At 40.5% G+C, this 23,860-nt stretch overlaps 2 protein-coding genes across 5 annotated transcripts in view; one reads left to right on the top strand and one right to left on the bottom strand.

Moving 5' to 3' along the window:
• SDCCAG8 (SHH signaling and ciliogenesis regulator SDCCAG8) overlaps positions 1-8,757 on the top strand; it is a 104,882-nt gene extending 96,125 nt beyond the window's left edge. For 3 of the 4 annotated variants that reach the window (XM_079298581.1, XM_079298583.1, XM_079298582.1), the window contains exons 17-19: positions 2,218-2,344; positions 4,401-4,483; positions 8,411-8,757. In XM_079298581.1, the coding sequence (XP_079154707.1) occupies positions 2,218-2,344; positions 4,401-4,451 (178 nt within the window). In that variant the 3' untranslated portion in view covers positions 4,452-4,483; positions 8,411-8,757. Of the gene's footprint in view, positions 1-2,217; positions 2,345-4,400; positions 4,484-5,450; positions 5,482-8,410 lie in introns of all 4 variants that reach the window. The other variant, XR_013773363.1, reaches the window with a different exon arrangement.
• Positions 7,733-23,860, bottom strand: part of AKT3 (AKT serine/threonine kinase 3) — a 148,583-nt gene continuing 132,455 nt past the window's right edge. The window contains 5 exon segments of the mRNA XM_079298588.1: positions 7,733-15,032; positions 15,034-15,089; positions 17,078-17,087; positions 17,089-17,103; positions 17,105-17,182. Coding sequence (XP_079154714.1) covers positions 15,003-15,032; positions 15,034-15,089; positions 17,078-17,087; positions 17,089-17,103; positions 17,105-17,182 — 189 coding nt within the window. The 3' untranslated portion in view covers positions 7,733-15,002.

The raw sequence follows: 23,860 nt of genomic DNA, 5'->3' as shown, positions 1-23,860 counted from the left end.
ATCTATCCCTTTTCACCTCATTTCTGGACAGCCTGGGGTATGGCCTAGTCTCAGATCCAAGTTTCACTGCTATGTAAAGTCTTCTGCATGTTGTAACTGCACAAAAAAGCAAGGTAGGTTGGAGCCATTCTAACATAAAGCTGCCTATGAGTTCCAGGTATTGAGAATCAGAGCAAAACATTTACCTTGAAGCTTTCACTGCAGCTTGTGATGCCTTGGTTGTGTTCTCCTTCTGTGGAACCACTCATCTCATGAAACTGTCTCTTTTTTGCCTCCATGTAGAATTAGGGATTTCGGTTTAAAGTGGTTTATGGGAAATTATTGGAAGGGTATTGTTATTACTGCTGATTGGGAGCTTTCTCCTTAGTGCCAGGTTTTCCTGTGGGTAGTTGAAACAACGTGGTTCAAGAGCTACCTTTTCACCTTGTGCCTTGAAGTGACATGACAAAGCATGGACTCAGTCCCTGTCCTTCAATGGGGCAGGCCAAGGGGGAGCAGCTGCATGCCATCCCAATGGACAGATCTTGCCATTTGGTGGAAAAATTATCTCATTTAGACAGGAGAGTGAGGACACAGTGGTCACTGAGATGCTCAGGACACAGTGCATTTGCCTGGGAGGTGGTGTTGCCAAAGTGAACATGGCGACCGTGCAACCTCCCTCACTCATATTAGCAAAATGTGCAGAAGGTTCTGTCACCCAGTTGTAAAAATGATGGCAGGCATCGATGTGCAGTTGTAACATATGGGAAGTACAGTGAATGTGGGTGGAGCTGTTCATTTCTCATCTTGAATCATTTACGAGATCAGCAGGCAGGCCAGATACAATGCATATGGGAATGTGTGGCTGTGCTGCACATGTCACACGTAATAGCAGATACTGTGAGAGGGCCCAGAGCCTGTCCTCAGGAGCTAAACGCACCCGAGCAGGCTGGGAGTCCCAGTGCATGGACCAAGGGCCAGCTTGGCAGCAGTTTTGGGAGAGCAGACTGGCAGACAAATTGGGAATTCACAAATCCAGATCTGCACTGAATAGAACTGCACCCTTTTCATCCATTGTGCCCCAGAATTGTAGATTGGAATGTTATTAAACCTGTAGCTAAGCACTGGGGATACAGATGATAAAGGTAAAGTTGTAGCCTGCTGGTGAAACCCAGCTCAGTGCCTGCATCGTCTTTCTCTCTCTGCTCAAGGAGGCAGTCTAAATGCAGCACTGGGTGGTGAAGTTACAAGCAGAAAATTGTAATTGAGTATTTCCATAGTTAAAGACTTTTCCATTTACAGTAGTTTATTTGAAAGGACATAGATCTTCACAATAAAGCACACTAGGGCTTGTGGCCACTAGTATTTTTGAAATTTGCATGGGCTACTTGTGATTATCTACTAAAAAATATTGTTCTGAAAAAAAAATCACGTGAGTTGGAAATTACATCTGATTGGATGCTAGGAGTAATAAATAGTCACTGGAAAAATAACAAGTGATACCTGCTTTCATGATTAAAGAAATATATATGCAGTTGACCTGTCTTACAGCACTGTTGTCCCAACTCAGGCACTCGTTCTTCCAGTGTAAGCAGAAAGCCTCTGCATATTTCTTCTGATACCCTCTGTTTTGCAGCCCCTGATGAGGAGGACCTTTGGAATGATGGACTCTTTACATCTTTCCCGAGGAATCTGTTACATTGTTAAAGGATCTATGCTGACATGCTTAATTAACACTAAGCTTACTTGAAATAAGTGCTATGTTCTGTAATGAGTTTTGGACATTGACCAGCTTGCAAAGAGCAGTGGACAGAAAACAGAAGTTTCTGTCATTTCAGGTCCAGTTTGTCAGGGAATTTGGATATTTGGTTTCATAATCTAGGCTATGGTGTGTGCTTCAAGAAGACAGTTACCGAAGCAGCTACAGAGTGTGCAGCTTGCTTAGCTACTGGTGTCAGAATGCAGTCCTGCAGTCTTTACTGATGTCACAGCAAAGCAGATTTGCTGTCATGTCCTCATAAAGCTTCTAAATTAATAATGTAAACCTTTAAAAGTGCTAATTTAAAGTGTGAAAGTACATTTACTGTCCATCCTAGGAGTAATACTTTAGTGTCAGCCCAACCACCAGTCTGAACTCTGGGCTCTGGGCGCTGCCACCACCAGTGCAAACATCAGAGCTTCTTCCATGAACTCCCAACTTCAGATGCTCTGCAACCCTTTTATCTATTTCTTTTCCAGGTTACAGCAGCTTGACAAGCACTGCCAGGCCACTGCCCAGCAGTTAGTGGAGTTGCTCAACAAACAGAATCAGCTCTTCAAAGAGAAGCACCTGCTTACAGAAGAGGTGCAGTTGCTGCGAACACAGGTACTGTGCCAGAAGCAAAGAAACTCTGAGGGGAATATTCTGCAGCTTTAGCAGAGAAATCTGCCAGTAGCCTGATTTCAACTGCTGGATTTTGTTGCTGTTGTTCTTTTAAATAGAGCATTAGCTTATAAAATAATAAAAATTCATGCAGTTGGAAAGAGACAGGTAGCTGAAACTGACTCTCACTTAAATCTAAACTAAATGAAAAAAGTGTTTTGAAGTGACAATAAAAAAGCAGAAGTTATTCTCAGTGACAGTTCCTAGCTTTTTTATTTGAAGATTTCTGTATTGCTTTTTCAGAGAAGAGGGAAATCTGTGCTTTAACATCATTAATGTTTAAACAGTAACTTGATGTTGATAATTGCTTAGAGGTTTTGCTGCCATTTGTCAGCCTAAAGTAGTTCTATCACTTTGTGGGGTTTTTTTCTCTTTATTTTTAGAAGTATCTTTTATCTTTTTTATTGCTCAATGACCACTCATGGTGAGACTCTTGGAATTGTCCTGTGCAGAGCCACTAGTTGAGCTTTGATGATCCCAGTGGGTCTCTTTCAATTCAAGACATTCTGTGATTCATGCACCCAAAGGCAAATGGTGAATGTGCAATCAATCTTGCCTGAGCGTTGCTTCTTCAGCAAGTCTGATTGTTTCTTCCAGTGGTTCCTAGGAAGCTGTGGCTTCTTATGGGCTATTTTGGCTTTTTTTGTTTTGGCCACTCTTCTTTGGCCAGGAAGTGCTTTGGAAATGAGAAAGAAGACTGCCGGGCTGGGTTTTTTCTTTTTCTTTCTTTCTTTCCCTTTTTTTCAGAAAAAGGAAGAGAACTAGCAAGCACAGAATGAGGTTTTCAGGAAAACTATCTGATAATTAAGATTGAACTAGTGTATTTACTCAGTCACAAAGCAAATTACAATGCTCTCTAACTTTCAAACTCGTGAGTCTGCCCAGGATAGCTGGAGTTCCCTTAACATGGTAACCAAGGACATTCAGTGTAGGAAACTGAGTCTAGTAGCACACCTAGCAGTAAACAGGACATGAATTGGCTTTGAACTTGAAAGTACTTAAATCATACTATTTTTGTAGGCTTTTTATCTGTAGAAGTCAGTAAATGTTTAACCTAGGAGAATAAAATCCATACTTTGTTAAGCCCCTAATCATGTCCATGTGTTCAGTTTTACAGGACTTCCTGTTCTAGTAGACAACTCAGTGGCTTATGAGAGTGTAAGGTTTATCAGCATGTTCCTGGCAAATTTTAGGGCAACCATAGTGTTCTCTCTATGAAAGAGGTTAAGGAGGTGGTTGTTCCCAAAATAAATTAAAATTTCTGCTTTAAGAAAAGTATTCTTGGTACTTAAGAAAAGTATTCTTTACACGGCCCACAGGGATTTTGTTATTGATAGTCTATTTTATCTGGAAGTGATTGTGTTTTTATGGAGTTGGGCAGAAGTACAAAAATCATACAAAAGAGGAAAAGAGGAAAAAAAAATCATTCAAATATTATACTTCTATCAAGGCTTGACTGGTAAAGGCTGCCTTCTTTATGTTCATTACAAGTCAATTGTGCTCCAGAAGATACTTTTTTAAGTTGAGAACACTCAGAAAAGAAGAATGATATAAAAAAATTATTACAAAATGAACCCTAAAAATCTATTTGCAGCTATTTAAAGCAGTGGTGGTTCTCTGGGAACTGGAATTCAGCCCAACAAAGCTACTTGGAATATCAGACAATTGTTTTAAGGAAAGTGAAGAACAGTTCACCATAAATGGAAGCTCTTTGCAGGAAAATGACTGTAGTTAGTATAGAAATAAATACTAAATCCAAACAACTGCAGAGTCAGTGTTGATCAAAGGTTAAAGTGACTTCATATTCCGCATTTTACTGTATTGTCCAACAGTTCTCCTTTATAATTAACCAAGTTTTTAGAGGTTCTTTTTTGGGAGGGGGAGGTGGAAGCAACCAACCATTACCAAATCTTTTAAAGATGATGTAAAATACGCTAACCTAAATCTGCTATTGTATCTTGGAATATAAGCCTCTAGTAACTGCAGTTGCATATTGCAGGAAAAAAAATGGGATGCAGATCTCAAACAGAACACAGATGGAATGAAGTAAAAACCTGGATGGATAAAGAGACATGACCAGAAGTAGGTAATTTTTTTCTCTATCCTATATATAGAGTGGGGGGAGAGGAAAGGAGAGCACGACTAAAACTATTTGCAGATGTGAGTTGAATCTGGCAAACACTTAAAGACAAAAGGAAGAAGGAAGTGTTTGAAACATTTTTGGGTTTGAAACCGTTGATGCTTTTTGTGCTTTGATTTTTTTCTCTTTAAGCACTTAAAAATTTAAAAGCACTCCATAGTGAAGATCCAAGTTTACCTAATAGAATTAAAAAAAAAAAAAAAAAAAAAAAAGCTTAAATATGGAAATTGAAGGGAAAGGGGGATGTACAATACAACTCCTAGCTAGGTGGGAACTTCTGGAAGATCTAAGATTTAACCCAGGTACTTTTTGTCTGGATAATCACTAGGTGTTTGTCTTTTGATTTGGAATGCTTAGTTTTGTTGTTTCAAATATTTTCTGTCTGAGGAAGCTTGAATCATCCCTGTCTCTTCAGGAAGGCTGCAATTGGTTTTATAATAAGTCATAACAATTATTGTCACATTGAAAGAAACATTATCTAAATATTTATATTTGCAGTGGTGCTGTCCAAGTTACAGTAGTGCAACATATCTATAGCTGTTCCTACTGCCTTGTAAGAGTTACTAAACTTTTAAAGTTTAAAGAATTAAAAATTGTATCATTACTTGAATCTAGCTGACCTAGTCAACAAACCCTAACAAGCCGTGAGCCTTGATAGGATTTGTTTGCAAAAGCCAGGTTACTTCCACTATAGTTTTTATTTCTAGTGTCACGTGTTTATTATATGGGGGAAAAACAGCAGAAAGAAAAAAAACCCCATCATTAAATTCAGCGACATTCTGGTGTGTTGAGAGCCTGTTTTTCCTGGAAAACTCATTTGACACTGTAAGAAAAATTCAGGGGTTTAAAGTGAAAGAAAAGAAATAAAAGAAGTACCTGTTCCTGCTGTAATGCTGCATTCCTTTACAGGCTACATCAGCATATTCAGGACCTTGTAAAGGTAATCAAATTTTAATTATGGAATTTACACCTCTCATTTTTAAAGTTTTTGGAACACTCAGATTTAGAATTTCTGCCTTTGAAAGTCTCTTGTGTATTGGAACTCACCCTAAGGCAGGAGGATAAGAGATATCTAATTGCCCTCCTACATAGGTATGAAATGCAGAATACTAAATAAATGTGCACAGAAAGCAAACAAACATCCAAACAGATTGCTGGAAACCTCAGCACCCCCCACCAGGCATGAGTGTATTTGTCAGAGCTGGGATCTCTCCTGCAGGATCTGCCTTGGTGTCCATCAGTTTGACAGAAATAAGTATTTGTCCTGGTGGATAATCCCCTCACAGACCCCGGCTGCCAGAAGGGGTTGCAGGCCAGCTGAGCCAGTGAGAGCACAGACGGGTAGGATTTGGACCTTGAGGATTACTTCCAGCAAGGGCTGTCATCCTGTGCTGCTGCTCTGACTTCCCCATGAAGATCTCCTCCTGCAAGCCAGCCCCTCCCTGGCCAGGAACCCGCACTGTGCCTGTGCTCTCCGTATGGCTGAGCCACTAAAGCTCTCTCCTCCCTCCTTACAGCTGTCTTTGTCACAGTGAGCGTGTCTGTGAGCTGATCACCCTTCTTCTCAAAGGAAGTTAAAGTAAACTCACCCGTGCCTGTGTTCCCATCCTTGCCCCAGTTGCTCAGCAGGAGGCACTGTCAGAATTACAGCTGTTCTGGAGCTGGGGCTTTCCTTCCTTTCTTGTGTCAGCACGAATTTTCAGTGAGGTCCCAGCAGTTAATGCAGCAGTGCTTCCAAGTGCCCTGTTTGGTTTAAGTTTTTATTATATATTACAGAAAGGGGAGCCTTATTTCCAGCAAGCAGGTAGGTCATCCATCTCTGCTGTCAGAAGTGATTCAAGCTGATCCTTACATGGCCATCAACCTCAGGAGACCTGAAGATTGCTTTGGTTATTGGGAGAGAGCTTTTGTTTTAATGTAGTCTTAATACACAAAGATAGTGCCTCTGCCAGGTGTTTGTAACAGCCAGTGACAGTCCACAGATGGGGGCTGGTGGATGTTGTTGTGGGGTTTTTTAAGCAGATGAAACTCTTCACTTCTGCTTGGATGGAGTTTAATCAGAAGTGATGCAAGTTAAACTATGACAGGAAGGGATAAAGATAGACCTCTGTTTGATGTCTGACTGCCCTGACATGAGGCTTCAAGTATTCAGCTCCTCAGTGTTTGCAAATCTGCAGCTGCGGGAGTCCTTTACATCCTGTCCAGTGTCTGGCTACTGGACTAAGCTGGGCACCAGCTGAGGAGGTTGAGCCTGGCCCTCCTGAGAGTTCCACCGTGGGTTTTACAGCCATGCAAGGGAGGATTAAGGCACTGAAGCCAGCTGAGTGCTTTATAATCAGACAGGAAGTCAGTTGCTCTTCCCTCCTCCCAGTATAGCTGGTAGCAGTAAAGTAAACCAGTCAGGCATCTGCAGTTCCACTCCTACAAACCCTTCCAACTTGTATATCTAAATACCCAACCACCCCATTAAAGCAGATGCCACTGAGGTAAGGAGGGAGTATCCAGAGGAAGCCTGGGCACTGTGCTCTGCAGAGTTCTGTGCACTGAAAACCAAACTCTTCTTGGGAGGAGGAGAAGCTAAGACTGGAAAGGCCCTCACTGTCCAGTAACCAACTTGTTCACCAATTAACTGAATGTGACAGTGACAGTTGTGCCCATTTTGTTAGAAAATAGCACACCTTAAATGACAGCTTTAATAATTGGGCACTTGGACAGTGGAGTACACCTCTGACAGGATTGGTGCTTGCTTTGTAAAGAGGTTCAGGCCAGGCTGGAGTCAGGAGATTTGCCCATTTCATCAATCAAGCTGAGGTTCTGCAGTTCACAAAAGCATTAACACTGGGTAACTGTGGTGAAAGACACAACAGAAACTCCTAGGACACTTCTTCAGGAGTTGGGTGTTTGGGGTCCTTTTCAGCTTCTGCCCATTCTCCTATGCTGAGGGTCACTGCAGCACAGAGTAGATTTCCTCTGGTTGTCACTACCAAAGCACTCATAGTTCCTTGCTGCACTGGTCCCAGACACAGCTGTAGCAGTTAGTGTTGGTGCATGTATTTTGGAGGGGGAGAGGGAGGTGGAAATACCATGTTACTGGTTTGAATTGTTTAATGAACTTCAGCTTCATTCATTTTCTTTAATTCAGCCTAACCAACCAAGCGGGGGGAGGAAAAAAAAAACAAAACCCTTCAGTCTTCTAATGTAAAACCAGCCAAAGTAGAAAGTTTATTTTTATTTCTGAGGTCATGTACATCTCTTAAATTCAGTTTTTAGCACTGCAGTGGCTTAATTCGAGGTAGCTCCCCCAGCTCCAATAGTTTGATGTCTTGCTCAATTCAGTCCTTAAGTGCTACCAAGGAAGCACAAACAACAGCTATGCAAGAGCTTCAAAACTGCGAATTAGCCTTCCCACCAGAGGTTTCCTACCGGCACCAAGGCAACAGTTTCCTGTTTTGCTACAGCTGCCCACCCCAGACACACACAACGCTGCACAGTAAACACCCTCTGGCAAAACCCTGCCATCTTCTTCTTGGAAGGGAGAAGGGGCAGGATCTTAGACGTGCCCCAAAACAAGAGTTCACTTATTTACTGCTAAACAGGAGCCATGTCAAAAGCTCATGGAGATCCTGTTTTTCAGAAATCAGCTATCTCTTGTCCTTGCTACCTGTATGACTTCTGAGCTAAGAAAGAGGTGAGGACAGCAGGCCCACAGGAAGTGTAGGCTTTGAAACTGTACTTGTTTACTCTGCCTTACTGCAGTCTTAACCAGTTTTTATTTCTCTTCTAAGAACTTGCCTGCAGGCTGACGTGACACAAATGAGAAACACAGGCGCTGCCATACAGACTACCCATCTCTTCCTTTTATCTTTCAGGTCTGCTCTGCACCTGGCTGAAACTTGTCTGAGGCTCACCCAAAGACACCTCTGCAGAAAACAGGCACACTTGCTAGCTAATTTCAGCTGGTTTCTATTTGGTTTTAACTACAGAATCACAAATATTTTGAAGTCTTACCAGCCTAGACTTTCTAACTTTCTAGAACGACAGCTGAGACTTTTCTGAAAAGACCAGGCTTGCAAGCCAATTTTAACAGCTATTACTTGGTGTGGATGTCAATAGTTTGTACAATTTTTATAAAATGTTTTTATCTATTTTCATAATTGAACATACATGTCTATATTATTTACAGACTGAAATATCAATAAACCTAATAAGATCTCTAGGTTCCTTGTTCTGTCCTTCTGAATTCAAGGGAAAGCATGTGCAGGGGGAGGAGGGAGAAGGGGCTGTTTACAAATGGTGCACATATATACTGTCCTCCTTTTTACAAACTCAGTACCAGCATATACCTGGGAGCTTCAATCAACAGTGTATTTGTCACTTTTTTTTATATAAAAAAGTGAGAGCCCTGACAGCTACTTGCTAATCAGAAAAGCATAAGAAGATTGAGAAATGTGCCACCTAATCTGGAGGAATTTCCATGGATCAAGTTCTCCTTTAAAACATTCACTGAACAAGGCCTTTAAGATAAAGGAGCCCTTGATTATTCCAGAGGAGCCATGCTGAAGTGGTGAAACTGGACTTTTCCACCAGCACATATTCAGGGCACCAGCTGAACTTGACTTCAAATTATTGAACTCAGAACATTTGGAGGGTACAGGTGGAGGGCTTTTTTTCTGGTTAAATGTGCATTCATGTTTTTCAAGGTTACTTTTCAAATATTCAACTGTTTAAGAAAGAATTTATCTGAATATCTAGTGTAGGATAAGCTACACACACAAGAGAAAAGTCTCTACATCTATTTTTTTTCAATGTAGTTGGTAAAGGGGGTGAAAAAAGCACAAAGAACAGTTCCCCAGCAATAAAGCTACTTCAGCCAGCATGAACACGGAAAACGTAACAAAAATAAGAGTAACAACACATGCAATAAATTACCATTGGGTGTGGAACACAATCCTTCCTTCCCTTATATTTTAAGAATTATTAGTGGTACAGCCCTAACATCAAAGTGATTTTTCCTCCCTATTTCAATTTCCTGCCATATAAAACTGCCAAACACATCTGATCGCCTCCCTGAACAGCTTCACGGATATGACACTGAGCGTGCTGAGATAGGCCTCAGGTCCTTAGGGAGAGGAAAGGCTGCTGAAGGAAAGCCCCCTCTAGTCAAACTTGGGATTTTTCACAGTAATCAGGCTGACAGCTTTTTAAGTGTCTCTACTTTATAGATGGTTACACAGTTAAGAATATATATTCATAAATGTAGGAAAATGCAAAGTGTAAAATGTATTTTTTATTATTCCACAGCATAAATCTGTATTTAAATAGGAGACAGTGCCTCTAGGCTATGTGTGCAAAGGAACTCGGGCACCTATTCCTGACACTTAGGCTTCACTGAGACCCTGGAGCACAGCGGGACCCTCAACCTTCCTGGACTTGCCTCACCTACCACGTGGCTTCTGGTGGCCCCATGCAGGGCCCACTGCCAGCCACCCACGTGCATGTGCGAGTCTGAGTTCAACAAAGGGTCCTGGGCTGCCAGTATATAGAGCTTGAAGTAGGTTTTTCATACTCATCCCAGGCATAGGTGCAACTATTGTGTTGCTGGGATTCTACAAGGAATAACTTTCCCTGCAGCAGTCACTCTACTTTGTAGCAATTAATAAGTCATTACAGCATCAGGCCTACCTGTCTCATATCCCTACCCACCTTCCCCTGTTTCTACTTAAGCACTAAATGCTTGGTTTTACAAAGTTTACAAGTATCAGACCCTATGATCAAATCCAGGTCAAGACACAGAGTGTGATTCCACAACAGGGATGCAGCCTGACCAGTCCTGTCACTGCTGCAGTTTTGTCCTGGTCACTGACATCCTGGTACGACTGAATTAATGGATGGCTCCATGCTTCCTGATGCTCTTTCCTATTGAAAGGTGAGGGAGGAAAAAAAAAAAGGAGGAAAAAGAAAAAGGAAAAATCCTGAGACCTGGATGAAGCACCTCTATTCCTGAGAAGCATTCACGTCAGAGAACAGAAAACCCGTCAGAATACCTGGATGACCCACTGCTTTAGGGACGCTCAGCCCTCCAGATTGGCTGGTTCAAACAGCCCTGGACCAGCCCCTGGGCTTCAAAGAGTCCCATTCTGCAGTGCCCTGCAAACCCCACCTTCCCTTTCTTCCCTCTCCTTGCCCAAACATCGCCTAGCCCTGGGATATGAGGCCAAGAATTTCATCAGCTGAAAATCACTTAAATGGTGGATGTTCTGATAGGAGCATATCTTCAAAAGTATAACCCAAATTTACTTTTGTAAGTGACATACATCTCATAGAGTTAACAGGAACCACCTGTATGGAAACAGCCTCGGTCCAAAGCACAGATACATTTTGCTTAGTCATAAAAACTTTTTTCGTTTTGACAATACTGTAACTTAATCATTTACAAGCTGAAACTGTTCACCCAGTATCTGAAATATGTCACAGCGAGTTACAGTTATCACTAGGACTTCACAGCAAATAAAACTTGTAACTAAACATGCACAGATCATTATATATACAGTGATAAAAAAATAATGATGTACATTTTCTTGTAAGAAGAAATTAAGTAAATTCTTTGTGCATTTCAGGATTGAAACATCTAACCTATATAAAATTACTTTAAAATATGAAGTAAATATTTAACCCAAAACTTGAGAAATCTTTTGTAATCTGCAATATAGCCTTCTCGTTTCCATTTTTCTTTCTCTGACACAGAACAACTTAAGAATTTTATCCTCTAAGATATTTAATAGTAATGTGCAGATATAAAAAAATACGTCCTCTGTGGCAAGCTTGAACATATATATATATATATATTTACAATCCTCCAGAACAAATTAGCATTAAAAAACACAGAAGTAGCAGATTGACATAGTGCTTTATTTAAGCTGTCTGTACGAAGGAAAATAATGTGCATCCCTATCATATATGTGTAAAAATACTAAGGATGTACAGTGTACAAAAACAGTTTCTTGTAGTTATTTCACATCCTTGTGGGTCATATACTTAAGGAAATAAACAGTTTAAGTATGACCAACAGTAATACGGTTTCTTGGGTTTGTAGTCGTGTCTGCTTAATATCCTTAACCATATGACTAGATCTTGCATGGATCTAATGAAAGAACTAGCAAGGTCAAGAAATGTCACAAACTCTAAAGCTACAGGGAGGTAATTCAATTACCAATTTAGAGGTTTTTATTTAAATAAATACTTTACATTTCATGCTTGCCTGTAATGCACTACCAGGAGCAAGATAAGGAAATTCTACTGTAGACAGTACAAACAGTAGCAGCAAAGTGTGTACATTGAGGTGTAATATATAGACCCTGCAGTTAGTAAGGAAAGACCTTACTTTTGTACTCTAAGAGAAGCACATGGCCCCTGCAAGAACAGTCAGCTTTAAGAAGCCGCAAGTAAAGATGGAAAAAAAAGGTAAAACAATACTGGAATAAATGTTCTTTAAGCAACAGGAATGTACTGGAAGATGGATTAGTGTGGAAAGCGAAGCTGTGTGCAAAACTGCCAAAATCCAAACAGAAATGACCTATTTCCTCCGAGATGGCTGCAGTACAAGAGGGCATACTGTATGTCATGGAAGTCAGTACAAGCTGGAGTCAAGGTCTGAAATGTACTGTGCTTGAAAGGCTCACCAAGACAACCAGCCACCACCTCCTGTCCAAATCCAACCACAACTGCAGAACAGCAAAAGAAGAGCTTCAAAAGTTTCTTTCAGCACTGCTTGTCCCTTTCTCTGTCATCTGTTTCTAACACTGGTAAGACAGAATCCCCCAAGCCTGGGCAGCACAAGGTGGCTGCTGACTCTCTGCCTCATGAACTGGATCACTGATGTTTCAGAAGGCAGACAATGCAATGCAAAGTGATGTCTTAGAAGGTTTTCAGATAGTTCACTGCCAGGCCCTTCCTGCAAACCACACACTACCTGGCTACACAACAGAGAGCAAAGCACAGGGTCACTGCCACCAGGAGCCACTGGCCAGAGCCACAGCCTCTGGCTGGAGCTGCCCTGTGCCAAGAAACTTATTGCTATCACAAGCTGAAAACACAGGGGAGAAAACACAGGCATGTAACACAGATTTTGAATCACCATAGTTTCAGTCTGTGAGTACAAGACCTTTGCAGAGAACTAATTAATGCCCGTCTGTTAAGTACTTGATTATTTCAGTCACTCTCTCACTGTGCCAGTGTAGACACCTCTACATCACCAGCCCAGGACAGACCTGCAACGCATTTGCTACTCTCCTCTCTCTCCGCACAGGGACAACATCTTAGTGTTACAGGGTGACATAATGAAATCCTATGCAGTTAGAATATACATCATGATATATTTCTACCTGATTATCCATCCATTACTAAAGATAAAACACGAAACATGAAAAATTGTCTAAATTACTCTGCGTCTTAGCTGCCTTGCTAAAATGCCCATCTACCCCTTGACCATCCCAGCACATGCACTGCCAGCAGTGGGCTTCATGCTTGGGCACTCAACTTTCCACATCAAGAGGCTAAGGCATCTGTGTAGGAACATCTCTCCTCTCAGACTCATCTACTCACTCACACAACACAACCAGGAATACTCTGCAATATCACAGTCTTTGTGGGAGCTAACAAGAGCTGAACGCAGAGATCCTTCCAATGATAATCCCACGGAGCGGGGGTTCCGATGTCGCCTGCAAGGCTGTGCGCGCTGTCGCTGCGCCGCGTCACACCCCGCTTCTAGCACCAAAGGTTTATTATTAAGATTATCATTGCTGAAGATCAAAGCTAAAGTTTATGCACATGTTCTGTTAGATACAGATCTTCGGAAATGGAAAAACATTTCCCTATCAGTGGAGCGTTCCCTGTGATGTTCGAAATTCAGTCAATCAGGTACCACGGTTACACATAATCTGCTGGATTTCAGGACTCTTTTGGTTGAGGGCAAATCTTCCTTGAGAACGGCTGATCCCAGAAATTTACTATTTTAATTTTTAAAATAAAGTGCTTTTCTTGTAATCACTGTGGTCTCGTTGTTCAAATGCAATTCTTCATATAGAACAGACATTTTTCTTGTGGCTATCCGGGCTCTTACATTATATTATCCTAAATGGAGCACAAGAATGTAGCTTTTTTTGTCTGTTCACTTTTAACCCTTTGGCACATGAGGTTGGAAAACCCACCTGCACTGCCAAACTGTTAAAAGACTGTATTTCATTCACAAAAAATCTGGTTCATAAGCAGTATGTACAATTTCAGAGCCTTGTTAAAATTTCCCACATGGGAGAAAAGTGCATTATTCCCTTCAGCTTGTACAGTCCTTCCATCTATTACAAAATTAACTGCTATAAGCCCTGTTCTAAGATGTAGCAGCATTTGCAAACATGACACATACAAACCTTATCTCTAAAAATAAATACTACTGCAGTATAACCAAAAAAAAAGGGAAAAAAAAAGGACTATTAGGAGGTTAAACACCTGGAAAGGAAGCTAATTCACAAACTCAAACAAAAACAAGTAAGGCAACACCTGTTACCTTGGTGCACACATTTTTGGTGAAAAGCAATACCATTATGCCTGTCTACATTCTTCAGCCATCAGAGGTGATGCATATCATGAAAGAGAAAAGCATGAAAAGATGTTATCTGGTGCAAAATTATAAAACCCCTTGAACAACTTCAACTGCTGCTTTATGCCTTCATTTCTTGCATGTATAATGTTCGATTCTCCCATGATTGCACATGAACCTGGAAGTTCTAAGTGACAGGCTGGATGAGCCCAGCCCTTCTGCTTCTTCTGTAGTATCCAACAGTAATTAAAAAATTATATATATATATTTATATATATCAACAGTTTAAGTCCTTCTCTCAAACATTTCCCAAACAAATTCCAACCAGATGTTAATGACAGAGACCTGCTTCAAGTAATGATATGCCTAACAGAAACCTTGCATATGTACATCACCACCTCTACATTTCCTCATTCTTATCAGCACAAACAGATGCAAGAAAATGTTATCGCCTAATCTGTTTAGACTAATTACAATTTTGATTCATCTTCTGGGAGAAGATAAGCTGGACCAACATGGCTCTTGTTTAGCCTCCACTGCGAGGAAAAATAGATGACTACTTGTTCACAAAGTGTACAATGCTGAAGTCAAGTCATCTACCTTCAAAGAAACTGTTAGTAACTTCTTGACGTTGCTATTATACTGAGACCGTGGGCGGCAGCAACAGCAGGAGAGCGGAGTAGAGAGAATCTCATATGTCATGCAAACCAGAACGGATTTTAGGTAGTTTGGGAAATAAACTTGTTTCAATTTGGAATGGTCTCTGAAAGTGCCCCTGCTATCATAGTAGTATCTAGTACTGGTGGTGATGTTCAGGAATCATTTTCACTGATAAACCTAAGATGACAGTGAAGCGCAGAACAAAAAAGTTATTCTCGTCCACTTGCAGAGTAGGAAAAACTGGGGGAAATGCGGCCGCCTCTCATTGTCCATGCAGGTCCATACATCCTCGTCATCTGTGTCAAGGAGAAGTTCAGAACATCAGGATATTTGCAATCAAATTTTATTATTCGCCTGATATGCAGCACATCTTCAGGGTTCAATGCTGAGGTTAAAGGCTCAAGTTAAGTAAGACTTCATTTAAGCACATAAGCAGGACAATACTCACTGAAAGGACAGCAATGCCTAAAATCACTATTTATTCAGGTTGATTGTTTGGGTTCATTTATTCTGACTATCACCTGAGAACTTCAATCACAACTATCCCTTCTGGGCTAATCCAAAAATGCCAAGCACACTCAGCCTCTGGCAGTGCAGAAGCCAAGTGCCAATTGAGGCAGCCAGTTTTCTATAATTTCTTGAGCTGAGCTCAGGAAATTATAGTCTTACTGTAGATATATTTAAATATTCCTCCATTTCAAAGGGAGGTTTAAAGGAAAAACAGCTACAAAATGAACAATTCATACAGGTTTCTATGTGTTTCCATTCTTAGGTATTATTTTTGGTAAACTACTTATTTTTACAGTATTTACTAGAATCAGAAGAAATATGAATAAGCCAAATTCATAAATATTTTATTTACATAATTTCTCAGTGCCAATGGAAAGCAGGCACCAGATGTTACCTACTCTGAGAATTGGATGTACATTCTCCACATGGCTTTTTAACAGTGCTCATCTTAAGACTCCTGCTGAGACTGCTATTCTAACAGTATATTATATGCAGCCTTTCAGAATTTTGTCTTTTGTATCTTCATATATTGTACACATAAAAACTAGAGTTAATCTGGTTTAACATCAAATCAACAGAACCAAGTTAATCCAATTTTAGTAAAATTTGTTCAAGTTACAAAGATGAACTAATTCTTACTCAAGATAGAAGAAAAGGTTCTTTTTTCCACAGCAGAAAGACTTAAAATCAATTAATAATGGACTTTAAGCAACATGATCTAGTTGAAGGGTGTTCTGTCCAAAGCAGGGGACATTGGAACCAGATGAACCCTAAGGTCCTTTCCAATCCGACCACCCTGTTCTATGATGGATTCAAACATCAAAAATGCCAAAATCCAGAAAATACCCTAGATCTATATCTGATCAGAAAACTGCAGCTAACCTGGGAGTCCTAAAACATCAGAAAATGAGTTTGCTTTATGAAAGGCAAGCAACCGTAACTAAGCCTTTATTGTCTACTTTTGTGATCCTCCTTATCTCAGCCTCCAATACAAAGAAACAAGAAAAAACCCCTCAAATGTCTCCATTTAGAAAGATAATTATTAAGAACTCAGGAGCAAGATTTTAAACTGCTCTGGTAGAGTAACGTAACTGCAAAGCCCTGGCTAGACTGATCATGATCCTTGTGTGTAACACAACGTGACAAAACACAAACTATGGGGAAATCACATTCTCTCCAATAAAGAAGTTGTGCAAGGTCCAGTGCCATGGTTCAGCCACAATAACATGTTGTTTAAGAGCCCTGCTTGATGCATGGACTTGATAGGAAATTTAATTTGCAGTAATTGGACGTTTTTTTCAAGTGTTGTCTTCAAAGTATCTCAAAATACGCCCATCTCACTGAAGCTAACACAGCAGCACTGTCCACATGCTTAAAGAAGAGTCTGTGCTCCAATTACTTTGTTGAACTGGGACCTTGACTGCTGACCAGCACACCTTGAAGCTGGTGTCTTCTCTTATTTGAAACCAACAAACAAAACCCTACATCCAACAAACAAATTTAAAAATTCCCAACAAAATCCACACAAAAAAGCCCACACCAAAAATGCCTCCAAAACTCAACCCAGAACAATCTAATATTCTAAGCTTTGTAATTATTGCATCATAAAATAAAGCTGTCATTGAGAGTTACTCTTATACACTCCATACACAGACTTTTATTAGTAATTGTGAGAACAGCTATTCTATTCTATTATTCTATTAGGAAAAACCTAACACACTGCTTTATTATAACATTATTATACATCATGCTTATTCATAATTTCCGAACTTACATTTTTCAGGCTGGTGTTATTGTAATACGTCGGAGCTGTGAATTCTTCATCAAAATACCTGGTGTCTGTTTCAGATGTCACTTGAGGTTTAAAAGGAGGTACAAGCTGAAAGACACCAAGAACAACAAAAAAATTACTAAAACTCACAGCAACCATTTACGATCAGAAAAACAATTAAATTATTTTTCCCTATGCCCCATACCAAACAAGTAGGTCTGGTGGAAAGGCAGCTGCGTCTCTAACTTCCAGTAAGAGATAAAACCCATTTGAGTCAATCTCAAAAATACCAGTTCAGAATCCAGTCAATAGCAGAACAAAGCTAAATTCCAAGTGTCCCTCTCACATGACTTGCAAATAAATTGAGCTGCATAAAGATAATTACCTAGAAACTCTTCAGGCCAATTTAATTACCCGCATAGCTGTCAGGCAAAGGCATCTCAAGATACTTCACCACAACTAGGTGGTATAAACAGCTAAGGAAAAAAAAGACTACACAGAGAGCATAATAAGCATGGTTTGGGGTTTTTCCTTTCAGTGAGAAGCCCTTCATCTGAACTTATAGATCAAAGAAATTACGTGATGTGAAAATAAATTGTACATTTGAGAAAAGGCCAGTTCAGGCTTAAGGGAGATGCTGTATCAAAACCTGCCTACTGCTTTCACAGCACAGTGTGGGATTTCCCAACAGCAAATCTCTGGTAGCCACTCACAGCCTGCAGGCAGGACCCCCTTGCCCCTCTTCTCAACCAGCTTCACTATCCACCTTCTCCTCCAAAAGAACTGCTGATAAATTTTTACTGAAGGCACACTGAGTGTGGGATATCACACTGCATGCTGCCAGTCCAAAAACAATACAGCAGTTTGGTACGTATGACACTGCAAATTGTGTGTGTTATGTGGCAATGTTCTTGTTTGTAGCTAGAAGCCTTTTGGTGCCATCTCCTCATATGCAATGTAAAACACACCCTGAGAATAAGTAATTGATTTTCCATTCAATACAACAGGTTATATCCTGGCTCACTGGTATTATCACCTTGCATGGGGTTTTCACCAGTTTCATGTTCTCTCTCTCCTCAACTCCAGAACACTAACACCAAACAATTAAGTTGGTCATTTGCCGCACAGCAAAGAAGGAGGAAGTGCTGCTAAACTCCCTCCTTTCCCCAGGTTCTATGCACTAGATGCACATGATCTGTACATACTAAGAGACTGATTTCATCTGATCCACATCTTCAGTAAAGTGCAAGTAATTATTAAGCACTTCATTTACTTAACAGAATACAATAAATGTGATTACTACTTTTACAAATCTAAGTTCAGCTTTCCCTTACATAGCCTGAATGGAAAGCATACAAAAGCAGAGAAGTATTTTGAAGTAGAAGTTCAGGGCATTGTAGAATAAATGCTTAAGGAGCTAACATACATAAACAAAACATCAGAAGAAACTTCCAGGTAAAAATCGAGTTACATCCAGTGTTTATAAACAAAGTACTCTATTTTTCTGCACAGATTCCTTCACTTTTTAAAAATTATTTTTATATGCATCCAGGCTATCCCAAACAATTCTGCACTGTTAAAAAGGATTTCCAAAGTTGTACATCTCTCCAGCAATGCAACCACGCAATTCTAAAACACTTATTCCAGTGCAACATCCCACATTGCCATTTTATTCTTGTTTTTCTATCTGAGAAACTCAGGACACTCAAACAACCCCAAAAAACCCTGAAAACACCAACCAAAACACACAGCACAAAAAAACCCTTAAAAAGCAAACCAACAAGAACAACAACAAAAAGCACAAGAGAAAAAACCAAACCAAAACAAAAAAAACCCTACACAAGATTATAAGAAGGCAAGTCATTTATTCTAGTTAAGGCTAAGTGTCCATCACATCCTTTTAAAAAGACTCTCATAGATCTCAGCAATAAATTCAGTATTAAAAGTTAGTAAGACAATTATTGTTGTCTTAAATTTATAACATTTTACTACTTCCCTGTTTGGAATGCTTTTTACTGGTCAAAACCAGAAAATGTAATTTCATTAAAAAATAGAACTTTTCATCTTAAAATAATGAAAATTCAAGCTTAAGAAAAATTTTCTTTTTTCTAAAGTCAAGGACAAGAAGCAATGTCTTTCCAATAGGACACATTTACAGCAGTACAGCACACATTTGCAGTAGGACAAACTCCTGCTGTGAAGTGCACCTGAGACCTTTCATGCTTCAACTGTTTTGCAAAGAGAAGGAGCAAACCCTCACTTCACAGTCTGGAAGAACTGTGAGTCAGGTTGAAGCAGTTAATGAAACACAAAAGGTATGGCAAGATAAGATCATTATAGGTAGCAGTGTATGGATGTGCTGCTGGAGAGAAAAAGGAAAATGCATTAGATGACATATTTCTTTCTCAAAAACTTACAGGCTAACTACTGGTTTATCCAGGGACTTGTTACTTCTTTTTTTTAACCCACTGAGATGAACAAATCTCACTATGACTTTAAATCATCCCCTTATTGTCTCCACCTACCTGAAATAGTAATGGTTATGGGAAATACTTTGAAAACATTATTTTAGGAAGAGAGCGACTCTTAAAGAACAAATAATTACAATAATTTTAATCAGGTATGAAAAGCACCATTAAAACAAAACTCATTAAGTTAGTGCTTCAATTCAGTGTTCAGCAGCCAGGTTTACTAGAAAACTCTGTATCAATAACATCCAATAAGTCAGATGATGAAAATTGCAGTGATAACAGAAGTTCAGCTGTCTGGAGAAGTGAAGCAAGTAGATGACATGAAATTCCAGGCTGTAACTAAAAGGGCAGGACCTGATGACCTGATGTCAATTGTGTTTTAGGATTCATCTATCTTACAGCAATATCTTTCACATCCTGGACATTAAAAGCATTTGGAAACTCCATTGGTTGTGAAAAAACTCTCTGACCATATGGCTCCCCAACACAGCTGGCACTGTTTTTTATCAGGCTGTGCCCTTAGATACACCAACCATCCTCTAAAATCTCTGGAAAAGTAAGCAGTAGCTGAAGAAGAAGCACAGATGCAGCTGAACAGAAGTAGAAGAAAGGTTTCTTCAATCTTCCCATACACCTTGCCTCCTTCCCTCACAGTATCACCTCCACCTCCCACACAGCTGTGTGGACAGAACTGGGGATTGCTCCTTCCATCTGTCCTACCTCACCTACACCAACAACTGGGGATACAGTCTTGTGGACATCCCACTCCAGACTCCTGAGCTGACACCAAAGGCACACCTCCCCTTCCCATTCAATTCTTGGCAATTATCCTTCTGGAGGGATTTCTCCCTTGCCCATAAGAGGTCAAATTTCATTTAAATAACAGAAAGCAAAATGTCCACAAATTTCAGCTGTAATGAAACCATTAGAAAGACAAATAAGGTGCAAATGCTGAGAGGCTTCCACATACATCCCAAGGAAGACTGAAGCTGAGGTGTCATGATTAAAACACCCAACATCAACAACTGCTCTGATGATCACAACATGAAGATGCCACTCTACAGCCAGCAACATTTCACAGTTGGTGCACAAGGAAATAGTATCTACATGCCACTGCCACAGCTATTCCTCACTTCTGGCATGAGAAATCAGAAGTCCAAGAGGGATGTGAGCACCAGAAGGCACATCCAGTAACCTGTGTCCAAAAGGAATAAGATAAGCTTTTGTCAAGCACAGGCCTTGTCAGTCTGCAAGAGAATCACAATACTTGGTCCTGGCTGCCAAACTTTAGTATGGGATAATTTTCTTCCTATAGTGGCCTCAGTTCAGAAAAATGCTCCAACCAGACATGGAACTGCAACTCCTGACAATCTACTCTATGGAGTAGAAATACAGATTTTCTGGATTTATGCATTACATACACACATATGCATAGATATGCATGTGTCTGTACAAATAAAGAAATAAAAGTCTAAACTCAGTATGAGTTAAGTGACTTTAAGAGTTTGTGTCAAGACAAAATCCAATTTCATATCCATCTGTCAAGCAGAATCTGCCCTGGCCATTTCAAAGGCTTGATGTTAGAAATGACAGCAGAAGCAATATCAAATTCGTAGTGTCTTCATTATCTCCAGTGAATGGCATTTCAATTTGGCATCCATCAAGAGCAGTGTGTGAGAAACACCACAGTTTTTCCATAGTTCAAGTCCTGGAAAATTTGGCACCCATCTCCTAGAGGAAGGAAAGGGGCAGGTACATTATTTGACTGTTGCAGGTACACTGAGATGTACAGGCTTGATCCTACACCTTGAACTTCCTCACACTTAGTGAACAACTACATAAATACTTCAGTGTGACAGAAAATATGTAACACTACTTGCTCAAGGATAATTTACCAGGAATCACATGTCTTGGTGTTGTGCAGGAAATGGCTGAAGCCATTGACCATGATACACTCAATCTCCCATATGAAAAGTATGATGCTTAAGAACATCAATCTGATCTTTCTTCTCCTTTTAATTTAAAGGGAAATTTCAGAGAATCACAGAATATGCTGAGTTGGAAGGGACCCACAAAGATCATCGTGTACAAGCCCCAGCCCTTCACAGCACCATCCCCAAGAGTCTCCAAGTGCCTCAGAGCATTGTCCAAGCACCTCTTGAACTCTGTCAGGCTGGTGCTGTGACCACTTCCCTGGGGAGCTGTTCCAGTGTCCAGCCACCCTCTGGGTGATGAGCCTTTCCCTAATACTCAAACTAAACCTCCCCTGACACAACTTCAGGCAATTCCACCACCATAAGAACCCCACTGACCATCAGACTGCAGCTGAACTGTGCTGGATAGATGAGAGGAATACCTGTCCTGCTCCTCAAACCAGAGTTTCCACCTTGGGGAAAGAGGGAAATTTGACTGAGCTTCAAGAAGGTCAATAAGCATTCCTGTAGGACTGGTTCCTCCTCACACATGGCCCCAAAGGAAGCTTGCAGAGGCAGCAGCCTGAGCACAGCCCAGAACTGGAATACACCATGGACCCTGCATCTGATGGTCTAAGTAGGGGAGGAGAAGAAGCTGAAATTTCAGTGGTGGAAGGACATAAGTCCACAGGAAAACTGGCAGAGAGGTTTACCCATGGATAAATTATTTTCCAAGTGATACAATGCTGTTACCATGGACAGAGGGAAAACACAAAATCCCAGCAACATAAGTTCCAGAATCAGACACACTTTCCTCCCTGTAAATTAAAGCAGGGGAGAAGGGTGGCAAACATCTAGGCCTGCCCATAGAGTTTAAGATATCAGTGGAAACACAATGGAATTATGAGACTGGTTAGATGTTGTCTGATGTCCTCACAGCTTCACATGACAACACAAAAGTGACCAAAAAGGGTAATTTCTGGAGTTTTTGTGGCAGTGCAGATAACTGTATGAAAACAGTCTGATTCAATAGCAACAGCCTAAACCTAATGGTGGGACTTTCCCATTTACCTCCTACCCCTTCCCTTCAAAACCCTACACACAGAAGTACTTAAATGTGCATTTAAGATCATAGTTATGCTGCAGATTTTGCCAGGCCCGAACCCAGGATTTGGATCATGAGATTCCATCATTTGTGGGTTCATGTCTTGAGTAAGCCAAGGCAGCCCCAGCTGAAGGGTAAGGAACAGCTTCTTGTAGCTGCCAGCCTTGCTGCTGGCAGTGGCACAGGTGCCCCCAGAGCATCAGAGCCAGACCTCTCTTCAGCCATCGTGCCACTGGTCCCTGCTCCCACCCCTGCACTCACAGATTCACTTGTTGGCACTTCCTCGCTTCCTTCAGGGACAATCAGACCTATTACCCCAAATCAGAACACAGATCTCAGCCCAAATTGCCACATGGTTTTTCTCATCTTTCATCCATTACATGCAGAAGGAAAGCCAGGCCTTGCTGAAAGGTCTGGACCCCCTCTGCCATGAGGAAACCGGGTGCTTCAAGCTGCAAGCCTGAAGACATACCCAAATTTCAACCTTTTAAGTAATGCTCATGTGCTTTTCATTCAGTGAAGGACCCTAAACAGAACATCTGGCAACTGTAGGTGTGTCTGCTACCCAAATAAAAATATGCTAAAACAATTCTTACATGAAAGCAGAGAAATTTCAAAAGCTTCCTGATTCTACCTAAAAATAAAACAAATACTTTATTTAGTACACGGGCTTTTGAAGTCTTCAGAGTTTGCCAAACTATTCAATTTCTCATACTCAGGCAGAGAGATAAAAACTCATCAGGGCTGAGATGATCACAGGAAGAACCTGGCACAGGCTGCTCTCTTTCATATGCCCTCATGGTTTTTCTGCCAAAAATAAATACATCAGATCACAAATGCTAACTACTATACATTTTTCATTTAAAGGCAACGACCTTCTCTGCTCCAGAGTGCCATACAATATTTTTTTATCATTATGTAGTACCAAATGAGGTTAACTAGTTAGCAGTATCAGAAACCTAATAATTCCATTTGACCATTTGGATCTGCTTGACCTGACAGAGCTGTGGTCTGTCACATGAAATACATGAAATAGTTTAAAGATATATAATTCTGTTTCTAATCACACCAGTAAAGTGGTAACCTAGTAAAATGATAAAATTAGGCATAGAAGCACAGTGCACATGTACAAAACCATCACCCAGCAACTACTCAGAATACACGTGATTTTTTGGTTTCCGTTACTCTGAAAGTGAAATTCAGTTCTTTAATTTCTAACAGAAACCCAATCCTGAAATGCAGCCAGAAAACTGCAGTGCCATGGTGCTTAAAACTCCGGCAAAATTACTGTGAAATA

Source organism: Erithacus rubecula, assembly GCF_903797595.1.
Source record: "Erithacus rubecula genome assembly, chromosome: 2".
Taxonomy (NCBI): domain Eukaryota; kingdom Metazoa; phylum Chordata; class Aves; order Passeriformes; family Muscicapidae; genus Erithacus; species Erithacus rubecula.
This window is presented reverse-complemented; position numbering and strand designations above follow the sequence as displayed.